The sequence below is a fragment of the Branchiostoma lanceolatum genome, chromosome 18 (assembly GCF_035083965.1).
Source record: "Branchiostoma lanceolatum isolate klBraLanc5 chromosome 18, klBraLanc5.hap2, whole genome shotgun sequence".
Lineage (NCBI taxonomy): Eukaryota > Metazoa > Chordata > Leptocardii > Amphioxiformes > Branchiostomatidae > Branchiostoma > Branchiostoma lanceolatum.
This window is the reverse complement of record NC_089739.1, coordinates 9,963,270-9,990,704: the sequence shown is the minus strand read 5'-3', so window position 1 is coordinate 9,990,704 and position 27,435 is coordinate 9,963,270. Positions and strand designations below refer to the sequence as shown.

General features: G+C 39.0%; 1 protein-coding gene across 7 annotated transcripts; it reads left to right on the top strand.

Annotated features, from left to right (window-relative positions):
* Positions 1-69: 69 nt before the first annotated feature.
* Positions 70-27,406, top strand: LOC136423865 (ATP-dependent 6-phosphofructokinase, muscle type-like). Of its 7 annotated transcripts, none has more exons than XM_066412232.1 (24): positions 70-306; positions 2,227-2,378; positions 3,191-3,380; positions 3,621-3,676; positions 4,208-4,317; positions 4,825-4,978; positions 7,041-7,136; positions 7,548-7,640; positions 8,037-8,162; positions 8,697-8,761; positions 9,245-9,314; positions 10,303-10,476; positions 11,474-11,497; positions 12,767-12,913; positions 15,710-15,780; positions 16,216-16,306; positions 16,908-17,060; positions 17,789-17,953; positions 18,075-18,136; positions 18,562-18,673; positions 19,231-19,333; positions 19,813-19,927; positions 22,592-22,693; positions 26,078-27,406. In XM_066412232.1, the coding sequence occupies exons 1-24, from the start codon at positions 192-194 to the stop codon at positions 26,187-26,189; spliced, it is 2,658 nt and encodes an 885-aa protein (XP_066268329.1). In that variant the 5' UTR covers positions 70-191; the 3' UTR covers positions 26,190-27,406. The 7 variants fall into 7 exon arrangements, with proteins under 7 accessions (XP_066268329.1, XP_066268328.1, XP_066268332.1 ...); XM_066412231.1 differs by lacking the exon at positions 15,710-15,780 and adding an exon at positions 14,738-14,808; XM_066412233.1 differs by lacking the exon at positions 15,710-15,780 and adding an exon at positions 14,738-14,808 and having other exon boundaries at positions 71-306; positions 10,336-10,476.
* Positions 27,407-27,435: the final 29 nt, after the last annotated feature.

Genomic DNA, 27,435 nt, shown 5'->3' with positions numbered 1-27,435 from the left:
TGACGTCGAGTCGTTCCTTGCCTGCAGTACTGACTACTTTTTTTAGAGGGCGCTGTGAGACCATATAAGCCGCTGACCCCGATAGGTTGACCTTGCCAAGCCGGGCGAACGTGCAAGGTTGCCCGTCTGCCAAATCGTCTCCTCTTTCCCGTCATTTTGCTGCCCAAGAAAGCGACCAAGACCTACCGAAGATGGCTTCCGCTGTGCTCGGGGACCTTACGTCGACCAGCGCGCTTGCTGCGGGAAATTTGCGGCAGGCGCAAGGGAAAAGCATCGGGGTTTTCACGAGCGGAGGCGATTCGCAGGGTGGGTTCAGTTCTGTGTTCGCCATGTAATGTAACATAATATAGCCTTAAAGCAGACGTAAGGGTGGTAGATCGTAACTTATACTCCTCCCCGGCTTCTCTGACAGTGTCTTACACCAACTGTTAGCTGTAAGGCACACAGAAAATCCTGGCAGTAAAGAAAACGTTACGTTTTACCACCATAACATCTGCTTGGCGAAAAAATGTTATGTTAACACCTTGCATTATTTGACACTGATGAATTGTTATAGTCTGGCGTTGGCGTGTTTCCATGAACTAGTTTTCCTGCTAGAGTCGGTATAATGTCTTTAAACATTGCTGATATCTATCTTCTATGTTTAACCTTGCAAGTTAATGAGATTAAACATTATGTTATCATATTTGATTTGCATTACTACAAAATTGCCCCTCCCACTTTTTCACATGTGATTAATGGGCATGCCAAAAACTTTGAAAAAGGTTACGTTTTAGGTGCTGTTTGTGTTTGTGTGTGTGCGTGCGTGCGTGTCACAGTGTGTGTATACGTATGTGTACACCTCCTAGCGGCTTTTTATGGTACCGCAGTTGAATTTCTGGTTTTGATATCTTTTTTTTATATGTCGAAGTAAGGTTGGAATGATGACATAATTTTGTGCTGATTGATCATGAAGCTCACACATTTATGTGTTCTAGAAGAGCACATTATTCAAGTCAATGTTGCTTTGTGATGATTTTGCATTGGAGATCGAGGTCCCTGGCGGGAAAACTGTGAACAATATTAAACTTCTGAATATATACTTAGTTATATTCTATTTATCAGGCTTTCTGTGCCACAGGAATTAAAGCAAACCAGAATCATCTCTAGAATGAAACCTGTTATACTGGTGTCACAGGGACTACGTTTTGAAGCTGTCATGCCTAAAACGCCATAAAAGGGTGACATTTTGTATAAAGGTCATCGTGAACTCATCCCTTCCATCCAGACACGTATACACAATGTGTTCACAACTTCACTGTCATGGGACTATGATACATGTCTAAAGTGCTACACACCTTAAGTCATGTTCCGGTTCAGGTCTGGATTTAGGTCCAGAGGTTCAGGTTCTTATAAGTTTAACTTAGACATTAGTCCGGACCTGAACTCAAGGCATGTGTCATTATCATATGTCATTATGTGTTCTAGAAATATGTTTTCAGTTAATGTTGCATATAAAATTGCATGTTGGCAAAATTTTTACATGCAATTTGAAAAATATACATGCAAAATTATATACAGTCAGTAGTAAACACAACAGTTCAGAGCAATAAACACAAAAACAGCAATGTTTTCTTCTTTTTCCAGGTCATGATTTTTGGTGTATTACTTTCGGTTGGACTTATGATATGACTTGGCAGGGCTTAAAATAGTTTTTCTGCAAATCAATAATGGTGCTCTTCCCTCTACCCTACTGTATAGTTAAAGGCACCCAGAGCATTTTATGTCAGAGGCTTGAAAACTGGAAATATTCTAGTTGCTGTAATCTTAGAGTTTATGAAATTGACATTTAATGCCATTGTTTACCACTGGTACCTTTGCGTGTGGATTTCTTATTAAAAGTGCTCAAAAGCTACACAAAAATAAGCTACATGGTGATCTTTTAGTTTCGTGCGCCTAGTGTAAATAGACCGATACCATAGCCCCGCCCACCTCCGTCAAAACATAGAAATGCAAAATTAAAACATAAAAATGCAAATTTTTGACGGACATGAAGTCACTCTCTCATTGGTCAAACCGCTAATTGTGATGGATAGTCAGGATCAGTCTATTAGGGCTTGGATTTTCTATCAGTTCTCACCACACAATGGCATCGTATCTTTGCTCCTTAATGTCGATATGTAATGGTATAGTGTTATTGAAACTCTTTTGATTGAAAATACAACTAATTTGATTAAACCCCTGTAGGTATGAATGCGGCTGTCCGTGCGGTGGTGCGTATGGGCATCCATGTTGGGTTCCGAGTGTACTACATCCACGAGGGGTACCAGGGCATGGTGGACGGAGCAGACAACATCAAGGAGGCCACATGGACCAGCGTGTCCGGCATCATCCAACAGGTAATCAATCAATCAATCAATCAATCCATCAATCAACCAATCAATCAACCAACCAACCAATCAATCAATCTACTCATTACCTATTCAGTGGTCGAAATACTTTTTTCCAGTACTAGTGTTCTGCAACATTGCAGAATGTCAAGATTTTGTTCTGCATTTTGGAAATACTTTCTGCAAATACACAAGCCTCCATACTGCAACCTAATATTGGTTTGATTCATTGCTGCAATCTTGGCTCGAAGGACCAATTTGATGATGTATTGTGTATATTGGGAATCACACACATACACACACACACATTCAAGTAAACAACTCCCTTTGAGTGAAATGCAAACTTTCCAAATTGAAAGATTTTGTGAATATCTTTCTGTCATGAAGAAAGCAGCAACTTCATTCTTGTCCACGACAGACACTTCTCAAATCTTCCTTTATGTCCAAGCATTTTTAACAGATACCAAGAACGCATTCATAACTTTCAACTATTTTCTCAACATTGCCCTGTTAGTCGAAATAAACTTAGAAACCTTTGTTCATTTCATAGCTCTTACGTTGTTTTTCTATTATGTGCTATGCTTTGTATTAATGTTGTACTATGTTTTCGTGGCGGCATCAGTCAATGATTTGAGTGTATCAACACCTTGAATTGGCAGTCCCCAGAAAGTGCGAAGTGGAACGAAATGGAACAAAATGGAATGAAATTTCGTTCCATTTCGTTCCATTTCGTTTCATTTTGCACTTTCTGGGGACCCTGTATTGGTGACAAATGTTGCAATAAAAAAAAATGATTCTAAAATCTAGGTTTTGTTCTGCAGGGTGGGACGGTGATCGGCAGCGCGCGGTGTCAGGACTTCCGTGAGCGCGCCGGTAGGCTGAAGGCGGCGGCGAACCTTGTGAAGCTCGGAATCTCAAACCTGGTCGTGATCGGCGGAGACGGGAGCCTGACCGGAGCTAACTGCTTCCGACAGGAGTGGGCAGGTTTGCTGGAGGAGCTGGAGAAGAAAGGTGCGTTTGTTTGTTTGTTTGTTTGTTTCCTCCAAGAAGGAAGTTCACCTCCGACGAGAGATTTTTTGGTTGTGTTTGTATCAGGGCTCCAGGACCTGTCCCTCGGTCCCAGGACAGAAAGTTGCTTTTGTGGACGGATAAAAATCAAATCCATCCAAAAATCTGCACATGAATTTTGGTTTGAGACTTTTTGAGAAATTGAAAAACATTTTTGATTATTTTTATCAATTTCATCCACAGGAGAGATCACTGCTGAGCAGAGTAAGAACTGTTCACATCTCAACATTGTCGGTATGGTGAGTACAGTCTGTAGGCATGGCGAGTACAGTCTGTAGGCATGGCGAGTACATTCTGGCTAACAACCCTAGTAAAAAAACAGACACATACAATGTACAGCTAAACACAGACACAATAGATGCAGAGGAAAAATGAAGACTTGATTTCTGATTAGAGAAGGCTTGACTAATCTTGAAGAATAACTAGTCTTAGACTATTGCTTTTGTTGCCGTATTTTTATCCATTCTTACAATTCCTCCTTTTTTGTCCTTAGTGTAAAGGAATATCAAACAATCAGGAATAGATACTTGAAGTGGCTGTCCCTTTCATCAGCTTTGTTCCAAGGATAAGCTTTGAATTTGCAAAAAACTTTTCACATAACCTTCAACTCTTTGGTCCTTTCTGGTCTTTGTAAAGGAATCATATTAAGTACATGTAAAATTTGAAGAGTAGCTCAACTGTGCGTAGAATTTATTTCAGCTAAACTTGTTCAAGATCACTTTTACCTCCAGGTTACTGATTAATTAATTTGTATTTTCTTGTGTGTTCAGGTTGGGTCCATCGATAACGACTTCTGTGGAACGGACATGACGATTGGCTGCGACACGGCGCTCCATCGCATCATGGAGTCTGTGGACGCCATCACGACAACTGCTCAAAGGTGCCTCTCGACTCCACAGTTCTACCTTTTAAGTTTTTTTTCGTTCTGCTGATTTCAGAAGCAAAATAGGCTTTGATTAATTCAAATTTGAACATGCTGTTTCCTGACACAAAGGATTTTTCGGATTCACCAAATTTTCAACAAGTGTTCTGCTCTTCCTCAGTCTAGTTCACAAATCTAATTTCTTATCTCAGCTTCACTCTGCTTAAAATTTTGGTAGCATAGCCCCTTCTTAGACAAGGTAGTAGTCAGTCAGTTACCTACATTGCCCACCCAAGGGACTTAATGAAAATAGTCACATTGGACAGGTGGCTAGACAGGATTCTTTTGGTTTTGGGTCATTGGGAAAAAAATCCATGACCCCCAAAAATGTTACAATCATGGCCTTGATACAGAGATGGTAACTAGTTTGGCGTTAAAAAAACTCAAAATTGACATTTTTTTCTATTCCAACATCATATTTTTTTCCTCTTAATAGCACTGATGACATTGTTTGTTTGTTTGTAGCCACCAGCGCACGTTTGTTATGGAGGTGATGGGTCGACACTGTGGATACCTCGCGCTGGTGACGGCGCTCGCCTGTGGAGCTGATTGGTTGTTCATCCCGGAGTGGCCGCCAGAAGCTGACTGGGAGGATCACATGTGCCGCCGTCTGTCCGAGGTGAAAGGAATTATCTTTTATCACCTTCGCTGCAAAGGTTATATTTTGCACAGTGTTCGTGTGTGTTTGTGTATGTCCGTCTGTAAACAGTACATCTCAAGAATGCCTGGATGGATTGTCTTCATACTAGGTAGGTACGTCTTCTTGAGACCTTGAAATGATTAGATTTTAGGCCCCCTAGCAACTTGCTAGGGTACTGCAGTGGAACTTCCGGTTTTGTTATCTCGTGTTCTGAACATGCCATGGTCATGATTTTGAGTGGTAAATTGCTCTTGGGAGGGAGACTAAGTCGTGTAGGTTTAGGCCCCCTGGCGGCTTTTTTGAAACTGCAGGAGCCGATTTCCTTACAAACTTTGCAATAGAATAACTCAAGAAGGGGTTAACAGATCCTCATGATACATGTATTTGGTTTTGTCATAGATTCTAGAATGAAAATCTTGAAGAAAGCCTTATTAAACAATTTCTCAACTTTAACCTAACACCAAAATTCTGACCACAAATTGGTAGCTAGGTATGTGGGGTTCGTTCGTTCTTTTGTTAATGTTATTAATTGTGCATTAACATGTTCGGATTAAATTGCACGAGCCATTTGCTTTGCCATTCTTCAAGGGTGTTCAGATCTTCTGCAGAAGTAGTGAATCATTCTGTGTAAGACAACTCTTTCTATCCTTTACCTTGCTAAAGTAGCCGCTTGGAACCCCATTCTCTATAATTGGTTACAGAGTTAGGTAGCAGGGAGAAGGTTAAATAAATGACAGTCTTCAGCAAATAACCTCACATTTGATTTGAATCAAGCTGATCTGGTAGGTCTCATGTGTTCAGTCTTTTTAACGCAAACTCCGCTGTCCGTGGCTGTAACGGCCCCTTCTGTGGGCACCCCCTAGTTTATTTTGGGTCTCAATTCGAGTTTGCACACCCTCTAGTCTAGCGACTGTCTCTTCCAGGAAATACAAGCCCCAAAAACTGTGTATGGGAATGAAGGATATCACTCTAGCTACAAGAAAACCCGAGATTCGGTGTCTTCAACCTCTGTAATTTTAGTAAATATTAAAGAGAAAAAGTTTTTCCCCATCAAAAATGAGGTGCAAAATTGGGCATTTTTGCTTGGAACTGAGCACATAACCAGAGTGTCAGAAAGAGAAAAGTCTAAGGTATAATCAGGCCAATTATAAAAGAAAATCCTGCCACTGAGATTTTCACAATAACCCGACTCGCGAGGTAATGCAACACGGCCAACAGAACGCAACAAAGGTCAATCTGGGTCAAAGGGGCAGTTTACCTTCAAGGTGGACGGTTATCCGGAAATAAGGCTCGGGTCCGAAATCAATCTTCACCAAAAACACACCGATTCTTACGCTTTTCGGTTGTGTTGGCATTTAATGTCAGTTTGCAGCAAATTATGAGAAATGTGAACTCAAACCTAGACACTCGAAGCCCTTTCGTCACCTTTTTGCCGCACACTATCAGACCCCTGTCGCGGAAGAACTGGTGCATGCACCGTTCTAGGTGGCCAGCCAATGTTGGTCGGGCTGCTATGAGTAAGATTTAATCAACCTAAGTCATACTAGTAGTATCATTCATGTGTATACGTTTGCCGACGACAACAGAGGATGTTGCGGGCAACAATTACATAACAATTCTGTCAGAAAAGTTTTAAGACACAAGAAAATCTCTGTGAATCGACGATAAGTGGAGTTTTAAAATCGTTATAGCGCCCAACAAAAAAATCACAACGATTCTTCACCACCAGCTCAAAAATCTACTGTAAGGCCACATCATTTCAATTTCTGGGTTAACGGAATTTGTTAAAAAAAGCTAGATTGGAAAATCAACAGGAAAACAAAATCTCAGAGGAAAGTTTGTACTTTAATTTTTTGGTGCCCACAATTTCAGGGAGTGAACAGGGTCAGGTGCAAGTTTTCACCCCAGCCTTCTGTTTTAATGATTTTTTTTTTGCTAAAATAAAAAATAAAAAAATCTGTTAACCTGATATTAAGATGGTGTGGTCTAAACAAGAGGAAGAGTGTATTGACTGCTTTTTCTTTTCTGGTTCCCGTGACAGTTACGATCGGCGGGCAGTCGACTGGGGATTGTGATCATGGCGGAAGGAGCGATCGACCAGAAGGGAAGCGCCATTACATCCAATCGAGTCAAGGAGGTCAGGAAAATAGCAGATTTGGTTTTTGTTTATTATCAATTTAATATAGTAGTACATTTGTATCCAGTATTTCATTGCATTAATATAATCAACAAAACTGAGCTAAGGCCTTGTCTTGCAAAACATGGTAGTACAATTTGTAAGAAATTATGCTTTAAAGTGATTTTGATGTAACTCCTCACAAAATATGTACAATGTTGTAGTTATGAAAAATTGATATTTTTTATCTGTTTTGACAAGTCAACTGTAACTAAACTCATATATTACTATCCTGGGTTTTCACGATAACCAAGAAGAGAGAAGCTAAAAGCATTATCATATGATGCTAGACTACATTACTCGGAACCAACATGTGTGTTTTGACTATGTTGTGACCTGTCTTGATTTTTCACATTCCTGATGTTTCCGTAGATTATCTCCACCCGACTGGGCCACGACACCCGTGTGACGGTACTGGGGCACGTGCAGCGCGGAGGGAACCCTTCCGCCTTCGATCGCGTGCTGGTCAGTACAATGGAGCCATTATTTATAATTTATGCAAGAGTTTACCCTGAGACTTGACTAAAACTGGTGCAATGGGTAGAGTGCTCGCCTTGCACTCAGTAGATTGTGAGTTCGATTTTCGTCCGAGTCATACCAAAGACTTTGAAAATGAAGTCTGCCCTCTCTGATTATCTTGTTTTACCTGTAGAGTAATGAACTCAAACTTGACCTTTGCCTGTGCCCCTTGACCTTTGCCCTTGACCCTTTCCCAGTGTATAGGGTTGACGTACGGTTGCTAGCATTTCTGTCTGTTTGACTCTGTTTGACTCTGATTACCTTATTTTACCTGCAGAATGATACTTGACATAAACTTGACCTTTGCCTTCTACCCTTGCTCTCAACCGTTACCCTATATAGGGTTGCCGTATGGGCGCGGAGGCGGTACTGGCGCTGCTGGAGGCGAAGCCCGACACGCCCGCCTGCGTCGTGTCGCTGGACGGGAACCAGGCGGTCAGGGTCAACCTCATGGAGTGTGTGGAGAGGGTAAGGGGGTAACTCAAACTTCCAAAATCATATTCAGTTGCTCAGTCATGAGTAACTGTTATTTGGCATATCCTATTACCTGGATGTCTAACCTTCATCGACGTACCAAACTCTCGCTGTTTGAGGTTGTAACAGTTTGTTGACATTCACCTCTAAATATATATAATGGTTCAGAAAATGAATAAAAGGCAAGAGTGCAAAATGGGAAAGCAGTAATTTGCTATTGGAATCACGACATAACAATGAACTCATATTTAGCAACCTTACTTTACTTAGTAAATACTTTATTCTACTTATCATGCTTGGGGGTGTTGCAGGGAGGTGTAGTCAGTGTTCTGCTGCCAGGTTTGAAGCATTCTGGAGAGTAATGGCAACCATTCTATCAAAATTCATCATAATCGTCAGTCACTATTAGCATATTTATGAACCAGACATATTATGAGACTAATAAGAGGAAACAAAATTTCAAAGTCATAGCAAATACTTTTCACGTTTTGAGATGTTGTAGAGAATTTTTCTGTTTGTTCCCTGTAGACCCAGCAGGTTGCTGCAGCCATGAAGAAGGGAAACTTTGAGAACTGTGTCAGCCTCCGGGGCAGGTAAGGCTGCAGGGGGGGGGGGGGGGTATTCTGAGAGCAGATAACTGTAGTGCTCTATATAAATCAGTGAGAGTTGATCATACCATCAGTGCCAAAAAGAACTGTTCTGTCCGTCTATATGTCACCCTTGCCGAGTTGCTAGTAGTAGTTAGGCCATGCTTGGCAAAGTGAGTTGCTAAATTCAGCATAAGGAACAGATTTGGAGAAGGTAAATTATTTCTTGCCAGTTAGTGTTAGCAACTTTAGACACAAGTTAGGAAGTGCTTTTTCGGTGTCATCACATGGCATTAGAATACCTTTTACAGTAACTATATTATATAATATCCCTGCTCTAGTCAATATCTCTACTGCAATCATATAATTATTATGAAATAATGATAAAGTAATACTATGACAACATACAATCATGTACTACATGTGTAAGTTATTTGCTAGCTGAGCATCTCTTAACTGTACAATGCTCTGTTGTTTTTTTCTGTTTAGGAGTTTTCGCAACAACTTGGAGATCTACAAGATCCTGAGTCACGTGAAACCCCCTAATAATCCCCAACAGGTAAGTTGGTCTGGTCTGCTGTATCACAAAATGTACTATAATGTCCTGGACTATTCCATTTTGAAAATTAACAAGGGGTGGTGAGCAAATGATTTTAGTGACCACCCCTACATTCAAGATGGAATATCCCGGGCAGTAGTTTATGCAAGACAACTTGTAAATCAAATTTTCTTTGAGCTCAAAATCAATTTTTGTTGCCTTTTGAAATATCTAATTTGCCTAATAACAATGAAAAAGAGAATAAAGTTTCTTGATTATTTTGTAATCTGTATCAAATGATTTCAAAAGTAAAGATTGAAAAATCAATTTGACAGTAATTGTTAAATAGGTTTTCAAACAAAGAATGTGTAGTGCAACTCTTGACAATAAGCAAAATTACATTGTTTGATGTAATATCATGTTAATGGTTACTTTTTGAAGATGCTGTGTTTTCTGAGTGTGGTGTGTTGATTTGTGGTGTGGTTTGGTGTGGTGATTCACAAATTAAACTTTAGTCTTGATAAAATCTTAATTTTTATAACATATATTGCAGGGTTCATTGATGCAAATCAAAACAAGAAACCCCCAAAAAATCATGTAAACAACATGAAAATGAAATTTCTGGATTAAGAAAATAAAAGACTGAATTTCCTCAAAAAAGACATAGTTTGTCTATTACTAGTATTAGGAAACTAAATTTATTGTGAAGAAGATATCAAATTTCAGCTTTTGAAGTTTTCAAGCTTAAAGTCTGTCATATGTTGGGACATTAGATTATCCCATAAACAATTTGTTGAAGTGTCTCAACAATTCAGGTATAAGTTGCTTGATATGAAAAGGGAATATATCAATAATTTATACTTTACAAAGTATAAATTTAGTGATCAGTATACGCTATATGAACCCTGCAACTTCTAACAAATTCTAATTTACAGTTAGCTTTTTCCTGGGTGAGCGAATCACGGGTCTAAGGTCTGATCAGGGCGAATTTTCACACCACACGCTCTAGGACGGTCATGACAATGATTTTTCCGACGAACAGTCCCCGGTCGTCGTTAGGCGCCTTTCGCGATGCAGCGTAGACGGAGCCGCCAATTCGTTCTCGCCACCCGTAACATCGACGTCCAACCGGTGCCCAGTCCCGGCGAAACGACCGCGTTGGTCCGCAGACGACAACAACCCAGTGAGAGAAAACTAAAGACACGCACGAACACAGCCTCTTCTGTGTCAACTGTCCTCTCTTCTGTACAATGTGTCATACCAACGTTTTTACCCCTGCTACTTCTGAGTCCTACATTCAGGTGTCAAGTGAACACTTATGTGATACCCTCTTTCTCTCTTCTGTGTGTCATACCAATGTTTTCATCCCTGCTACTTCTGATTCTTACTTTCAGGTGTTACAGGAATACTTCTTTAGACTGTGAGACTTCCTCTAGTCTGTCCAACTTCTGAAACATACTGTGTACACACATGCGATAGGATGTAGAAAATAGGCTGTATTAGATAATAAGTAGAATACAAAAAATACATAGAGCATAGTAAAATAATTTTGTCAAATTAACATGCTTACATACTGTAGGATAGAAAGTATGGAATTTAGATTTAAGAAAACCTCCTTGGTTAATGTAATTTTTTTTGCTTTTTTTGGGAGATGAATTATCAATTATCATGAATTTGTAGTTTACAAGCAACATTATTTTCTTTTGCATTGTTATATAAAAGGGTTAGAGCTGCAAGTTGGGCCTGTCCATTTGTACTTTTTCTTTGTCTGTGTCTCCTGTCTTCTCACATTTTTGTCATTCAGTGACACTTTCTAGCTGGCAGAATGCATGCATTTGGTCTTAATGACAAGCACACTTTAAGTAGATAGAATGTTGAATTTGAACAATTATCTAGAAACATTCAAATTTGCACAATGCTAGTAATCTATCATGCATGCTAATACTATTTAGATATAATGACACTTTTTAAAACTATTAGTAAGTCTTCAGCAAATTAAAGTAACTTAACACTGAGATAGGTCGTTTGCTAATGGTCTTGCTTATATTAAGTTTTATTCATTTTGCATGTCATTCATTTTGCAAGACAGCTTCCGTATTTTATTTATAGCATGTTTTTGTTTGCGTTGTGTTTTGTTTGTCATGCTGGACTCACGTCTGTTTTGGTTGTATTTGTTTCAGCTAAAGACTGGATTTGAATGCGAGGTAGGAGGGTTAGAGAGTTAATATTACCGAACTTGACGTGTTACTGTAAAAGGGAAAATGTTTGCAGTGAATTAAATTAGCGGTAGGGAGAAAATGGAGTTCACTGTGGTTTTAACTTAAGTACGCGGTTGAAATAAAGCGGTAGGCAGGGCCAGAAGACAGAAATGTTCGCGGTGTTTTTAAGTTCGCAAGGAAGAGGCCACAGCGAAAACTGCGAACTTCGACGTCAAACCATTGCAAAGATTTCCCCTTGTACAGTAACTCACATTTAGTTTCTGCAATCTCAAAAATTTTTCTGGAACTTTTAGGTTGCAGATGGGTACTTTGAGCCTTCATATCAAATGTTCCTCTACACACTGTACTTGATATACTATACTGGGTTTTGGTGTTAGTTTGAATAGTTTTTATTACTCTGGCTCTACTGGGTTTTGGTGTTAGTTTAAATACTATTAGTGTTTATTTCTCTGGCTCATTTAGCTTGTAGGTTGAGGTCCAGGCAGGGAGATTTTTCCGGTCCATTCTAGTCCAGCTGGATCAATATCAACCCTTAGAGTTACCATAGAATAGAGATTATTATTAGATCTAGACTGTAACCCTTTAGTACAAATAACTCCAGTTTCTGTCCTGGCATTTACTATCCTGTAGTGCTATCCTGTAGATTTAATCTTAACACCAGCTAAAGTTTCCTGCCATGTTTTGTCCATGTTTGCAGTGTGTTTGTACTGACCCCATTTGCTTTTGGAATAAATAACATCAATGATAACATGTAACATTTTAATCGTGATTATTATTGGTGTTAATGTTTAGGATGTGTAAGTAAGTGCCAAGCATTTTTCTCTTCCCTTCTCTACTTCCTCTACTTTGCGGGCATGAAGAAACAACTGCAGCAAAGCACCCTCCACTCTGCTTAGCTACTTAACTTGTCATTGTTTTGCTAGATTTTCAGGACTGGGGCTCAAGGCAAAGCAGTCTTACATGTTACAGTAGCATCTGTATTGAAGTATTTTGAAAATAGGTTTTAATAATTATAATATGTATGTCAGTGTCACAGAAGAGATTTGGATTCAGGATAATCACGAACGTTGCTTCCTCTGTTAGACTGCGTTTTCATGTTGATTTTTCCAGTTATAATAAGTATTGTTCTTACCAACAAATTGAATTGTTTGGGCCTAACTTGCTAACAAAATCTTTCCAAGCTGGGTGCTGGTATGCGCTCTAATTTACTTCTGTACTCAGTTTGTTGATTAATTTGTAACTTCACTTTTGCAGCATGTTTTCAACATCGGTATAATGAACGTCGGTGCTCCCGCTGCTGGTATGAATGCTGCGGTGCGATCAGCTGTCAGAACTGCCATCCTGAACGGTCACCAACCGTACGCCATCTATGAGGGGTTTGAGGGTCTTGCAGAGGGAAGGGTACGTGTACTAGTGGCCACCTCTGCATAAGGGGCGTCTGGCCATGTGGTCCTTTTCGATAGTCCTTTAGGCCACACCATTTTAATTTCTTGGTTAATGGAATTTTTAAAAAAATGCTACATTGGAAAATCAACAGGAAAACAGAATTTCAGAGGAAAGTTTGTACTTTGGTGCACACAATTTCAGGGAGTGAACAGGGTCAGGTGCAAGTTTTTACCCCAGCCTTCTGTTTTCATGACTTTTTTTTTTGCTAAAATTAAAAAAAAAATCCGTTAACCAGGAAATTAAATTGGTGTGGCCTTAGACGTTAAAGAGAACAAAGAGAACCAGCTTCAACTCTGTACTGGGCAACTCTCTTTAGTGACCACTTCAAAATTTGCTTGCAATTTCTCTACACAAGTTTGACTTTTATACTAAGTCTCATAGTTTTTGACCTTGCACTTATGTATTCATTTGAGGTTCTTGAGTCACAACCTAGTTTCCTTGCCAACTCCTCTGCTAAAAGAAGACCTTACGAAAGTCACACTGTAGAGTAGTACATTATGTAGCATTGCATATTGTTTCACATTTTGCATTTGGGTGGACAATTCTGAATTTTGGGCGCAGATTTCTGAAAATGGTTTGCAGATTTCTGCAAATGGTTTGCAGAATTCTGCACTCAAATTTAGAATACTGTTCAGAATTCTGAAATCAAATGCAGAATTCTGAAGAACATTAACTGACATAGTCCCCTGGGACCTATCAATGTTACCTAGTAGTAAGTCATTTTTACCATGCGCACTAAGTCATATTCTAGAATATTAAGTTTCCTTCTCAAACTATGACAGAATTATGAATGTTTTCCGGATTTAGAGTGCTTTTCCGGATTTATAGTGTTGCCTATTCTAGAGACTTTCAAGCCCCAGGAACCTGGTAGCAGGCTGTGATTCAAGAATCTCATTTTCCTACGTGACTAACCCATCTGATGAGGCTCAGAGTTCTCCCCAGTCTGTGGAATAAAGGACCTGCACTGCTATACTGCTAGCTCAGCACAACTGTACTGCTTTTCAAATTTAGGGTGTCAGGAATCCCTAATGTCCAGATCATTTTGCTGTGATTCATGAAACTTGGCATAGGGTGCTTGGTACTGCTTAAAGGTGCCCTAAGCGATTTCAGGGGGTAAAACTTGAAATATTCGGGGGAAAGCAATTCTGTTCGGTTAAATTGAAATTGACATTTACTTCCCCATATTGCCACATTTTCATCATCATTTCATACTTTGGGTGTTGAAAAAGAGCACAGGAACAAACTGCAAAAGGAGTATTTTATTTATTGGTACCACCCAAAAATCAGCCCAGAATCCAGCCGTAACCGTTTTCTGCTGACAATTTTCGGTAACTTCTGGCCGCGTGATGTCACAATGCCTGAGCATATTGAGCCATAACCATGTGATTATTTCTCCGGAAGCGTTTGGGACTTATCAGTCAGAATCGCGCATGTTCGGAAGATTTGAAATGATGCAGGCCTCCAAGTGCTCAGATTTCCAATGAGTTCCCACCACACATGTTAGCGGTTCGACCAATGACATCTCTTTTTTTGCTCCATGATGGTCGATATGCAATGGGATAGTATTATTTAAGCTTACTATATATATTGGATAGAAATCACACAAAAATTAATCTTGAAAATATGACTTTCAACGCCCTAATATTGCTTACAATAGGTTGCCTTTGATACTTTATTCGAAGCTTATTCACTTATAATCCTGAAAACTGCGCCTGGCAAAGAAACTTTGAACATGCTGGTGGTGGTCTGTCTGTCAGACTAACCTCTGTCCCTCCACAGCTGAAGAAGTTAAACTGGATGGACGTTGGTGGCTGGGTTGGGTCTGGTGGCGCTAAGCTTGGTGCTAAAAGGTAAGGCTGCTGACGAAACTCATCCGGGTACTTGGAAGCAAACATTTCTGTCAAGTCTGTGATCTTCCCATGGCAAGATAGCTTAGAATACTTCCTATAAGATGCACAAAAAATAGTTACTCATTTGACAAGCAACTGTAGTGTATAGAATTTTGAAACCTTCAAAGTTGAAAATTTTATCCAGTTGCTTGCAATGAGTAACAATTTTTGGTGTTCATTTGACAAGCAACTGTAGTGTATAGAATTTTGAAACATTCAAAGTTGAAAATTTTATCCAGTTGCTTGCAATGAGTAACAATTTTTGGTGTTATCTTATTACCTGGATGTCTAACCTTCATCAACTCAACCTATAAGCTCTTTCACACTTCTGAGTAGGCATGCGCCGCGACAGGAATTGCAGGTAATATGTCAAAGGTGAAGGCCCTTGAGCCGTAAACAAAACCCGTCTGGACATTGTTATGCATATATATAGTTGAATGGGCGTCAGAAGGATGACGGCTGAGACACAACGATTTACCGGTTTCGACCTTTTATTCAAAAGTCTTCATCAGAATGACATTGTTATGCAAATAGAGACAATGGTCGAGACAAGAACTGAATACAGGTCAGGGGCCTTCACTTTTGACAGTTACCCACAATTCCTCTTGCTACGCATGCGAACTTGGAACTGTGAAAGAGCTTATGCGATCAAAGGAGCAAACAGGAGCTAGAATAGGATGAATTCTAGTCTAGCTAAGGTAGCCTTTTGCCACCAAAACTTCATTTATTTTGGTAGGCAGCTGGGCAAAGATTAGAAGACTTGACAGGAGTGTTTAGTGCTTTTAAGCCTCTCCCGGAAGTAGATTTGTTTACGATTAACTGTGATGATGATGTCATTGCCTCACGACTCCACTGAACTCAGGTCAAAGTGCCCAAGTGGATGGATGTGCACACCTTGATAGGGGAGGGAGGTTCTTACTTAGGCACAAACAGGTGAAAAACAACAATGAAATCAATTTGGTGCATCCTGTATTTGGGGCTGTAAGGATTTAGGTTGTTTGTACCATGTTTTCACTATAATTGCAAAGCTTTGTTGGCTGAGTTATGTAACATGACTGTCTTAATGTTATTTTATCAACTGTATATTAATTAGTGTTATGTATCATTGGAAAGCTTGTTTAATGCCTTTTACAATAATACCAATTTTGTCATGAACATTCAAAGGTCAACCACCAAACCAGTGCGGCACAAAACAAAACTGCCAAAATTTCCCTGTTTCAACACTGTTTCTGGTTTTGGCAGGGTAATTTCTGTAATTATAGTAACCCACCAGTATTCATAGAGATTTGATCTACAGACCAAGTTTCCCAACGTTTTGTTCGGAAAGTTTATTTCAGAATGAAACTGATAAGTTGTTTCTTCACCCAGGACCCAGCCAGCCAAGCTTGGTCTACCCCAGATAGCCAGCAAGTTTAAAGAGTTTAACCTGAGCGCACTGATCATCATTGGTGGGTTTGAGGTAAGTCGTTACACACACTGAATTTTATATGGCCTTTGAGAAATACATTTTAATTAGCATCATTGTGTACCATGCCATTACTTTCAATTTACATCTTTTCAAGAAATTATTTTAGAACAAAGAATATTGCATCTGATGAATTGAATATGTTGTATTTTGGCATGGTACTGATAGCAGTCTCAGAAGGGTTGATGACATCAAATAGAAAAAAAAAATAGCTTGGAATATTTCTTCACCTTATAGACCTTATGTCCTTCCGTGCATCCTTTTGTGGCATGGCGGGCCATCCTTATCTTTTCCAACTTTTTTTCTATAGCTTGTTTCCCTTTTGCTTGCTTGTATGATATACAAATTGTAGTCACTGTGTTACAAATGTCATTTATCCATCCGTCCATTCTTTCTTTCCTTTTCATATCATGAAGTTCAGTTTTTTAGGACGGAAGGAGTGACATTTTTCAAAATTCCAACAGCAAATTTCTGTCCAGGGACTGACAGGTTGTGGAGACAACCCTGTTTTCGATCAAGTATCTTGCCAGCAGTCTGATTATGATATTATGGCAAATTGATAACAACACCATTATGAATTTACCATCCCCTGCAGGCATATGACAGCGTGCTGCAGCTAGCGGAAGCCAGACCACAGTACAAGGAGTTCTGTATCCCGATGGTGGTCATCCCGTGTACCATCAGCAACAACGTACCAGGGACGGAGTTCAGTCTGGGCACAGACACAGCACTCAATGCCATCACTGACGTAAGGGTGTTGGACACAACTATAGACTGAGTAGGATTGATAGGATTAAACTGCAGAAGTAGGGTTTGTTTAGCACAAGGGATAGGATTAGGATTTTGGAATTGAGCTGTTGGTGATCCCGTGTACCATCAGCAATAACGTACTAGGGACGGAGTTCAGTCTCGGCACAGACACAGCACTCAACGCTATCACTGACGTAAGTTAAATGTCTAACATAAGTGGAATGGGTAAGTGGCTAGCTAAATGTAGGTTAGCAGACACGACAATGTCACAGATGTTTGATTCTTGGCATTCCTGACTAGATGTTGTGTCCTCAATAGGGAACCTGGCACTTTACTCGCCTATCTCACTCCACCCAGGTGTAAAAATGGGTACCTGACTTCTTGGCCAAAGTATAAGGAGAGGGATGACCTCTGCCTTCCAATACCACGCTCTAGACACAGTGTCAGTGGATAACAACCTACGTATACTGGCCCTACAGCCTCAAAAAGGCTATGGGACTACCCGGTTAATCCTTACCTTTTTTTAAAGTAATCTCTCAAAGTTGAACCAAATATGGGGTCCAGCCTGATTAGTTAGGATATAAGGATTGTAGAGCCTTTTGAAATTCAAGTTTGAAATCATTGCACAGTTATGTATTGTATTACTCAGACAAATTGAGTTAAGGTCAAAGTTAGGATAAGGTTTAGAGTTAAGATTAGGCTTCAATCAGTTTGTTGTGCTCCCAGATCTGTGACCGGATCAAGCAGTCGGCCAGCGGCACCAAGCGACGCGTGTTTGTCGTGGAGACGATGGGCGGGTACTGTGGTTACCTAGCAACCCTGGCTGGACTGGCGGGCGGAGCGGATGCGGCGTACATCTTCGAGGAGAGATTCGGCATGAGAGACTTACAGGTGGGCTGATGAATGCATTTTGTTTTATTTTATGCATTTGGATAGTGAATTCTGCAAAAGAATTTGGCGCCGTATAATAATTGCTCAGCTTAAAGACATGCTTTCCAATCCATCCCTACAGACTGATGTCGAGCATCTTGCCAAGAAGATGGTGGAAGGTGTGGAGAGAGGACTGATTCTGAGGTTAGAGAAGTGCCATCTAGCAGTTTGTTCAATAATGACAGCTGTGGACAGTGAGAGATGTAGTTTTGGATCACAGCGCAGTGCTGGAAATACTGGGTGTATGTGCACTTTTGTGCACCCAAAATTAGAGCTGTGTGCCTTATGTTTGACTGTTGGTGCACCAGTGCACCTAGAAATTAAATATGTGTCATTATTATTATTAGGACTTATGAGTAACATACTAATCAATGTCACATTTAGTATACAGCATGTTCTTTTTGGCTATTTTGTCCAGAAAAATAATAAGAATACTTTTTTACTTGAATGTTTAGAATTTTGAAGTTAGCTATAGAATTGGGTTTATTTACTTTATGCTGTGCACTCAAATTTAATACTATTTATGTCCTTTTTAACTTCTTGTTGTTTTAATTTCCGATGATTGTCAGAAACGAGAAGTGCAATGAAAACTACACCACTGACTTTATCTACCAGCTGTATTGCGAGGAGGGGAAAGGCATTTTCTCGGCTCGGAAAAATGTCCTTGGACACATGCAACAGGTTCGTGATCCTTTGTGTTATCTTTCGAAAATGTGTGCAAGTTTTATTGTAAATGATTATCTTGTGACACAACCCAGAAAAAAATTACCTGGCCAACGTTTGGGTAACTCCTCAGCTATTGTTCAAATCCTTGTAGTTCCTAGTGGGAAATAAGGCAGCAAGTTTGCTGGCATATTCTATGCCAGCCATGTTGATCAATACATCTTGATTGATCTTTTTATTGACTTAGCAACAAGTAAACCATCTAGATCAGAACTTGATAAAACATGATCCAAATTAAACCTAACCGTAAAGCAAAAACATGGAGCGGAACGAAAGATAACAGTGTACATAATGTGCTCCACTTCAGTCTATGTTTCTCCATTTTCCCTCCTTTTAGCAATTACAAAAATTTAGTAGATATTAAGATTTTCAAAGAAATGTACATATTTGATAAACGATTTAAGTTTTACTCTTCTAGATTTTCTGCTGTAGTACAATGTAGATTTTGACGAATAAAGTTATATGGTACTGTATACCGATTACAGGAAAATATTGATTGATTGTTTGATTTCCAGGGTGGCTGTCCTTCGCCATTTGACCGCAACCTGGGAACCAAGCTGGCAGCCAAGTCTGTGGCCTTCCTGGCTGAGAAGATGCACAACAATTACAAGGAGGAAGGTGAATTGGGACAAACTTGAAAGTTTTAAGACTCTGAAATGTCTTAGATGTTTAGATAATTATATTTCCTGATAAAAAGGATAAAGGTAGTCCCATAGCCTTTTTGAGTCTGTAGGGTCAGTGGGTTGTTATCCACTGTGTCTAGGGCACGGTATAGTAAAGTAGAGCCCAACCCTCTCCTTCCACCACCTTTTACCTCCCCGACTGTAGTCAGGTACCCATTTTTACACCTGTGTGGAATGAGGAAAGTCGTGTTAAGTGCTTTTCCCAAGGACACAAGGAACACCAGAAACCGATGCATCAAAAACATTTTTTTAAGTAAACATTTTCCTAAAGAATATAATAGGTGTGCTTAAAAAGTGTGCTAATCCATTTTTGGAACCTAAAATCACGCTAAATGCATATTAAGTCAACACTGAGAACGAGCAATTAAGGAGGGGTGAAGTATGCTATCTCTGATCACCCCATTGTTTCCCCAGGAGGTCGCGTGGTGGTAGAGTGTAATGAAGAAGACACAGCATGTCTGATCGGACTCAACCGCAGAACGGTCCAGTTCAGCCCCGTTACGCACATCAAGTCACAGACAGACTTCCAGTGAGTACACTTTCGTTGTTCGGCGTGTGTGGTAGTACAGGGACCTTGCTGTGTAATACTGTAAATGCATTTAAGTTTGCATGGTTTTAATTCGTGGTAGGGAGAAAATGGAGTGTTCACAGTAGTTTTAAGTTCGCGTTTGAACGTAGTAGTTCTTCAGAAACTAGTAATGCTTCAGAAACACAGGCAGAAATTTCCGCGGTGGTTTTAAGTTAGCGGCAAAGAGCTTACCGTGAAAAATCGCGAACATAAAACCATCGCAAATATTTCTGCATTTACAGTCAGTTGTTATATTAGTCTTAGGGGTCTGTCACCCTTGTGCATATATCAAGTCTATGGGTTCTGTATTGATTTTTTATGAAAGGACATCAGTTACTTATTGATATGGAATATTCTATGAGACAGTATGACTGTTGAGTAATTTTAATACAGTCAAACCTGTATTAGCGGTCACCTTTGCATAGCGGCCACCTGCCCATAGTGGTCACTTTTTGTCGGTCCCTTGGATTTTTCCCATTGACATAAGCATTAAGAATTAGGCTATAGCGGCCACCTGTCCAACGCGGTCGCGGCCAGACGATTTTCGGTCCCGCGAGTACAGTAACACTGCCGATAACGGTCACGGCGCGCCGGTAGAAGCCGCATCGCCACCGCACGCCGGGTTCAAAATCTTCATTTTTTCACGCAGTTATCAAATTCATGTGGAATCAACTGGATAGGATCATAATAAAGAAAACCAGAATGTTTTATCTTTGTTAGAAAATCCATGGTTTGACGCGAAGTCAAGAATAATTTTCTTCACATGGTAAGCGTTTGTACATCGAGGTAAAATTGACCATTTCTGTGCATTTCGACTGGACAAATATTACGGCAGCTTTTTGGAAAATACAACCCACACATGTACCTGATGCGGTAAGTTCGCGAAATGTTTGAATGCCGGCCCAATATCCGTTTTCACCGGGAATTCATTCAAACTGTGCTCAAAACGTGTTTCGCGCAATTTTCAAAATGGCGCTGATACAAACTGGATTGGTAGCAGCATAAAGGTCAACGGAAGACACCACTGTTACGGAGGTATAATATATTAAATTTATTTTGCTGCAAAGTATCACTGAGGATAATTACTAAACCAAAAGCTTCAAAATTAATGTGGATAATATTACTATGATGTAAAATTTGGGCTGTTGCAATTTTCTGAAAAGACAAAAAGCCCTCAAAAGAGCGATCTTCTTCTGAGTACCCTATTAGCATAATGGTAGATGCTGATCAACACAAGCCACGCGGGAACCGAACCAACGCATCAAGACGAAAATTGTCGCCACGATTTTATGTTTGAAAACAGTCGAAAACGAACAGTAAGTGACAACTGAGCAACATGTATTTTGTTCTTAACTAACTAGGAGTAAAAGAACAACAATCGAACTTCTAAAATGTGCCTAATACCTGTTTACATGTGTACTGTACGGTGAATAAATGTATCTCAGTGGGTACTGAAAACATGTGTCACTCGTGGTCAATTAATCAACATTTTCTCCATAGCGGCCACCTGTCCTTAGCGGCCAGTTTTGGCCAGTCCCTTGAGTGACCGCTATAGACAGGTTTGACTGTACTCTAGTTTGTGGATGCATTTTAAATTCATTGGTTTCCTTGTTTGGCGTGCGTAGTACTGTAGTACAGAGATCTTGCTGAGTTACTAAACAGTCATAGAAATGTCCATATCAATCCATTGTACAAAATACTAATAACCAACTTGTGTCCTTTCATAAAAAAATTGATTCAGAAGTGTTCTGCTATAATCTAAATTTGCCTTTTACAAAATGATAACCTTTAATGGGTTAGAAAATGTTTAATGGTAAAGATTTTTCTCCGGTCCCTTTATAAAGTAATGAACGACATTCACTCACTCATGAACTCTGTCAACTTTGTGGAAATGGCCCTTTCAGGGAATTTTGTAACACCAATAAATATTTCACCTCCCTTAATTTCCCTTTTAAACCATGATATTCCTCAGATTTCTTTGTGTTTCATTGGCTTTGCATTTTTAGTAACACTAAAATGATACAATGCCTAAAATTAATTCAGGATAGCAGAAAATTGCTTTAACAAAAATATACTTCAACGAAAAGTTGAGCAGACTGCAAATTGAGAAATCCTCAGGTATTCTTAAAAGATAACAGCAATCTTTTTATAACAATTATAGGCTGTTATAATGCATATCTGACACATGTCATGATTTTATTATGGTGCTATTCTGACGGAAATCCAGGTGGGCTTTCTTTACACATAATCATGCATAGCCAAGCGCAATTTGTCACAATTACGTGCAAAAAAAACTACACAGGACTCTATAAAGCTATATCTAAATCTGTTATTTGCTATTGTTGTGTTTGCGCTTGTGTTTGTGCTTGTTTGTGTTTCAAACGGTTTGTTGCATGCTGATTGGCTGTAAACAGGGCAAATGATGGCTGATTGGCTAAGAAATCCTGCTTTTTCATTGGCTGTTGTTTGACACAAACATGCTGCTTCTGATTGGCTGATTCTTTGATGTTGGTACTTTGCTGATACTGATCTGTTGCAAAAGGTAAAATGGATACTTTGTGTTGTCACAAGTTTCCTGGATTGCTGCTGCTAAAACTTGCCTTTAATTTTTTCCCCTCCGTTAAGAGATGACATGACACGAACGGTCAGTATTGAAGAAGCTGAGGAGTTTTCCATGACCACAACCCTAACGCCTGTCACACATCTTAAGGCCTGGTCTGACTTTAAGTGAGTTTAAGATTCCTTAGAGTACATGTACATGTCAACCACCTATAGTCTGTATCCATTCCTGTTCTAGCTCCAGTTTGCTCATATAATTACTTCTTTTTGGAATAATCTTGCACCCATCCCTTTTTAAAGGCACCCAGAGCATTTTATGAGACTTAAAAACTGAAAATATTCTAGTTGCTGTCTGTATGGTTTTTATATATACTGTTTCATGTTGCAATTTTTCTCAGGCAAGAACTTCCAAATTGAACTCTTTCTTACTTAAACATTTAACCATTATGCCATTAGTTATATTTTGGTATCAAATCAGTGTAACAGGATTCAAATACTCGCATGCCTGTTCAAACCCTGCTACTCAGAGCCAATCAGAGCAATGTTTGATTCTCTCTCAACTAAAGAAAAATGACTGGAGCTAGAATAGGAAAGATACCAGCCTAAACCACCTATCTAGGCTCCACTGCATAAAGATCCCAGCTGCAATCCTCTAGCTATAGATATTAGGTAGGCTTCCCAAATCCTCGATCTTTAACCTGTGTAACATGTCGGGGTTACTTGAAGGGATTAATGTTAGGACTCGACAACTTGACAGTGTGGTAGCAAAAAGCCTTCTCTGTGATACTTCTGTGTCTTAAATTCAACAAGAACAATTTGAACCTAACCCTATCATCTGCAGTAGGATTTTAGCTGTGATTTACAGCACAAAAAAATAGTTTGACTTAACCAAATGTTTTACTGTACAGTCCCAGTCTTTGGCAAGAACTGAGGTGATATCATAATACATTCTACACACTCCGATGAATTTTCAGTCTCTACTATCTCTCTGATATATGATTATCAAGGATTTACCAAAAAAAGCAATTACTCAAACAACTGGATATGATTTTGACCGTTTCCAAAATCATATCCAGTTGTTTGAGTAATTGCTTTTTTTGGTGTATCTTATTACCTGGATGTCTAATCTAATCGACGTATAAATTATAGAAATATTGATGATAAGATAGCCATAACTTTTATCCGTAATTTATAACAAAGAATCATGTCAATTGCTGGGGAAAATACAGGCCTCACCCAAAATATGGAGAAATTGTCTTAAAATGTTATACTCGAGCTACATGTATTATTCAAAGATTCTATAATCAAGTACATGTATACAGGACTATCCCAAATAAGGTCTTTAATTTGAGGAAACAAAAGAATAACTCCAACTGCTTCACAATTCTTTCCTTCTAATTACCTTACTCATATATCTTCATATCCCATATGCACCCATCCGGGTAGCATACACCTTTCTTGAAAATCAAGTGCACAACCTTGAGCTTTAAAGCTTTCAGGACACAATGCCATTGCTAAGTCTTGCTCTAACTTACATGCTAACTTTGCATTGTCATCACTTAAGTTAAAGGCCACACCAATTTTTTTTTGTTGGGGGGGGGGGGGGGGGGTTCTCAGATATTTTAAACAAAAATTTACCTGCAAGGGGTCAAGATGAAAACAGAGGTCTGGGATGAAAACCTGACTGTATTCACTGGACTGTAAAACTGTATTCCAAACCCTTGCCAAACTGTCGTCTAATGTACCTGTAGCACTAATGCCAGAAATACATATGCAGCACTAATGCTTGGTTAGTGCACACTATGAAGCATTAGTTCTGCATATGTATTTCTGGCAGCCACTGCCATGGTAATTATGGTTGTCCAAGTACCACTCCCTGAATGTCCTAGCAGCATAAATCCAGCATTAATGCCCAATGTGCTCAGCTAAGACGCGTGTAGTGCAGCATTAATGCTACATTAGATAACAGACTCTGTTTTCATGTTGATATTCCAGTCTGGCACTATTTTGTTTTTAATCTGAGAACCAACAAAGCATATTCATGTGGACTGGACACAGAATGACTTTTCTTTCATTAACTTTGTTAATTATAAATTTAATCTAAATTAAATGCATCTTCCTTTAGTGCCGCCTTTTGTAGTAACTTTCAAATGACTGTGTATTGATAGTCTCATCAGATTTTAAAGAAATGTTGCCAGATATTATATCCACATTATAGCATTTATCATTCATAAACTATACATAAAGGCAAACTTTAAGAAAGAAATTACATAAAAATGTAAAATGCTCTTTAGTTGGTTGTTGAACCCCTACATGTTACAAGATGAAGACTGTATGTCTACTTTATGTGGTGTCATCCTTTACTTATCAACTTTATAACTGACAAATCTAGCTAGATTTATCAATGTGCACAATTGATAAGCTCAATTGATAAGCTAGGACTATCTAGATAGATTTATCAACTTTGTAATCAGTACGAGCTTTATCAATAACAAACTTATCAACTTTCTTATCAATTCTAGATTTTTTTATTATCACCTTTGTTATCAACCTTGTAATCAATGCTATCTTTATCAATAACAGACTTATCAACTTATCAATACTAGATTTATCACATTTGTTATCAACTTTGTAATCAATACTATCTTTATCAATAACAGACTTATTAACTTTCTTGATTTTTTTCATCATCTTTGCTATCAACTTTGTAATCCATGTGTCTAGAATTATCAACTTTCTTATCAATACTTAGATAAGTCTAGGTTAATCAACTTTGCAACTCAATGCTAGAGAGTTAGAAAACCAGGGAACATGGGTTCTAACCCCAGTTTGTCTGTCTCTTTTCAGTCATTTTCCCTGTGCTTAACTTTCTGTTTCTCTTTAACATTTCACATGTCAGTGTTGTCTTTCTCTGGATTTCTAATGATATCATAATCTACTGGATTGACACCATACATGAACTATGTAGTTCTGTCTTATCCCTAAAGCGGGTATAAAAGTTAAATGTTGTGTGATTCCCATGCTGTTTCAGTCAACCACAACTGTAAAAATATGCCATTCATGTCTGTTGTCATCACCATTATCACCAGTATTTTCTGCTGCTAGAAATCACAATGAAACAAGTTCATTCTTGTTTAGTAGGACAAAGTCAAAATCTTCTCAGTCTATAATGCTGTCAATTCACTCATGCTTTTATGCTGATAAAAGTGTCTCTTTAATGTTTAAATCTTCCTCCAGGCACATCTTTTTTATTAGAACAAAGTCAAATCTTTATCTACAATGTTATGCACCCTTGCCAAACTGTTGTCTAATGAAGCATTAATGCCGCACTACACGCGCATTAGCTGAGCACATCTGGCATTAATGCTAGATTTCCAGCACAGATGAACTTTCATGCTAATAAAAGTGTCTCTTTTATGTTTTAATCTTCTGCCAGGCACCTCTTTTTTATTAGAACGAAGTCAAATCCCCCTCTTTTATGATTTATGTTGCCAAATAGATGAAGTTTAATGCTAATCAAATTGTCCATTTCATGTTTTAATCTTTCTCCAGGCACCGCCTGCCTCGTGAGCAATGGTGGCTGAAGTTGCGTCCTCTGCTGCGAATCCTTGCAAAACACGAGAGCGTTTACGAAGTCGAAGGCACGGAGGCCAGTATCGAGTGAGACCGAAGTGTCACAACAGACAAAAGATGTGTGTGTGTGCAGTATTATCACCGCTGGAACTTGGTGCTGTAGTGTGTAGCAATGTTTCTAGCTTGCCAGCCCCACCCCTAAACCTAACGTGGACCACTCCATATAAGCAGCATGTAAGAAGAAAACTAGCAGAAACCATTGCAGCAAATAGGGGTGGTTGAGTTGGATTGAGCATTACGAACCCAAGACTTTTAATAAGATGGTTGAATATCTAAAGTGCTGAGCATGGTAAATAGATGTATTTGTATACAGTGTTGTATAGTGAATTTGAAGTTCTGCTAGTGAATTCTGCATTTGGAAGTTTATTGAAAGAAGCTACTTAGTATAATATGTAATTATAGTAATACTATGTAATTGGCTGTTAAACAGAAGACAACAAAAGAAGAGCAAAAGAAGTTAAGAGGACGACAAATGCCTTATAAAGGAAGTAGAAGTAGGCAGAAAATTCTTATCAAAAGATATTTGTGTGGAAATGGTTTAGAAATAGAGCAGTTGTTAAAATTTGCTTAATATCAAAATGTTCAAAGCAATAGAAAATAATAGTAACTTGATAATGGACAAGAAAATGGGGATAGGATTAAAAAAAGCTTTTAAGGTTTAACTGAAAAAGAATGATTTTTATAATGATACAATTATATACTGTTTATAACTAGAGGCTATCAACGATACGCAACTCTATGTCTATTTAACTCCTTGGCTTGAATAAACCATGCTTATAGTGGCCCATCCAACTTTGGAAGGGCTTGTTATACCGCAGACAGCAGAGTTTGTGTGACAATTGTAAAACCTTGAGGTACAAAAATGGGTGGATGAAGATATTAGCATAGCAATACCACCCCCGCCCCCACCAAAAAAGAATCATCCCCAAACACTGGCCTGGAAAAAGAAGAATGACAGAAACTTGTACATGATAACGGAAAAAAAGAAAACTGGGATGACAGAAAAAAAGTTAGGTAAAAGGTGTACAGTGAGGACTGGTGTATTTTATAGTACAGTGAAAGCATGTTTTATTTTGTATATCCCTGTGCTGCTATCTGTGATGATATTGATGATTCCCAAGCTCTATACACAATGTCTACTAACTTCATATAAGTATATACAGGTCAACATGCACTAGTAAATGGATAAAGAATGAATACATGAAAAAATACAACAAAGGCAAAAATAAAAGCTCTCTGGAAAAATCATCGAAAAGCAATGAAGCTATTGGCTCAGT

What these genes read in the sequence shown, in the direction of transcription:
- LOC136423865 (XM_066412232.1), top strand. Translation starts at nt 192, where the DNA reads ATGGCTTCCGCTGTGCTCGGGGACCTTACGTCGACCAGCGCGCTTGCT. An exon ending in GAGCGGAGGCGATTCGCAGG is followed by an intron (nt 307 to 2,226) that starts GTGGGTTCAGTT and finishes AAACCCCTGTAG; the next exon opens with GTATGAATGCGGCTGTCCGT. An exon ending in TCATGGAGTGTGTGGAGAGG is followed by an intron (nt 8,163 to 8,696) that starts GTAAGGGGGTAA and finishes TGTTCCCTGTAG; the next exon opens with ACCCAGCAGGTTGCTGCAGC.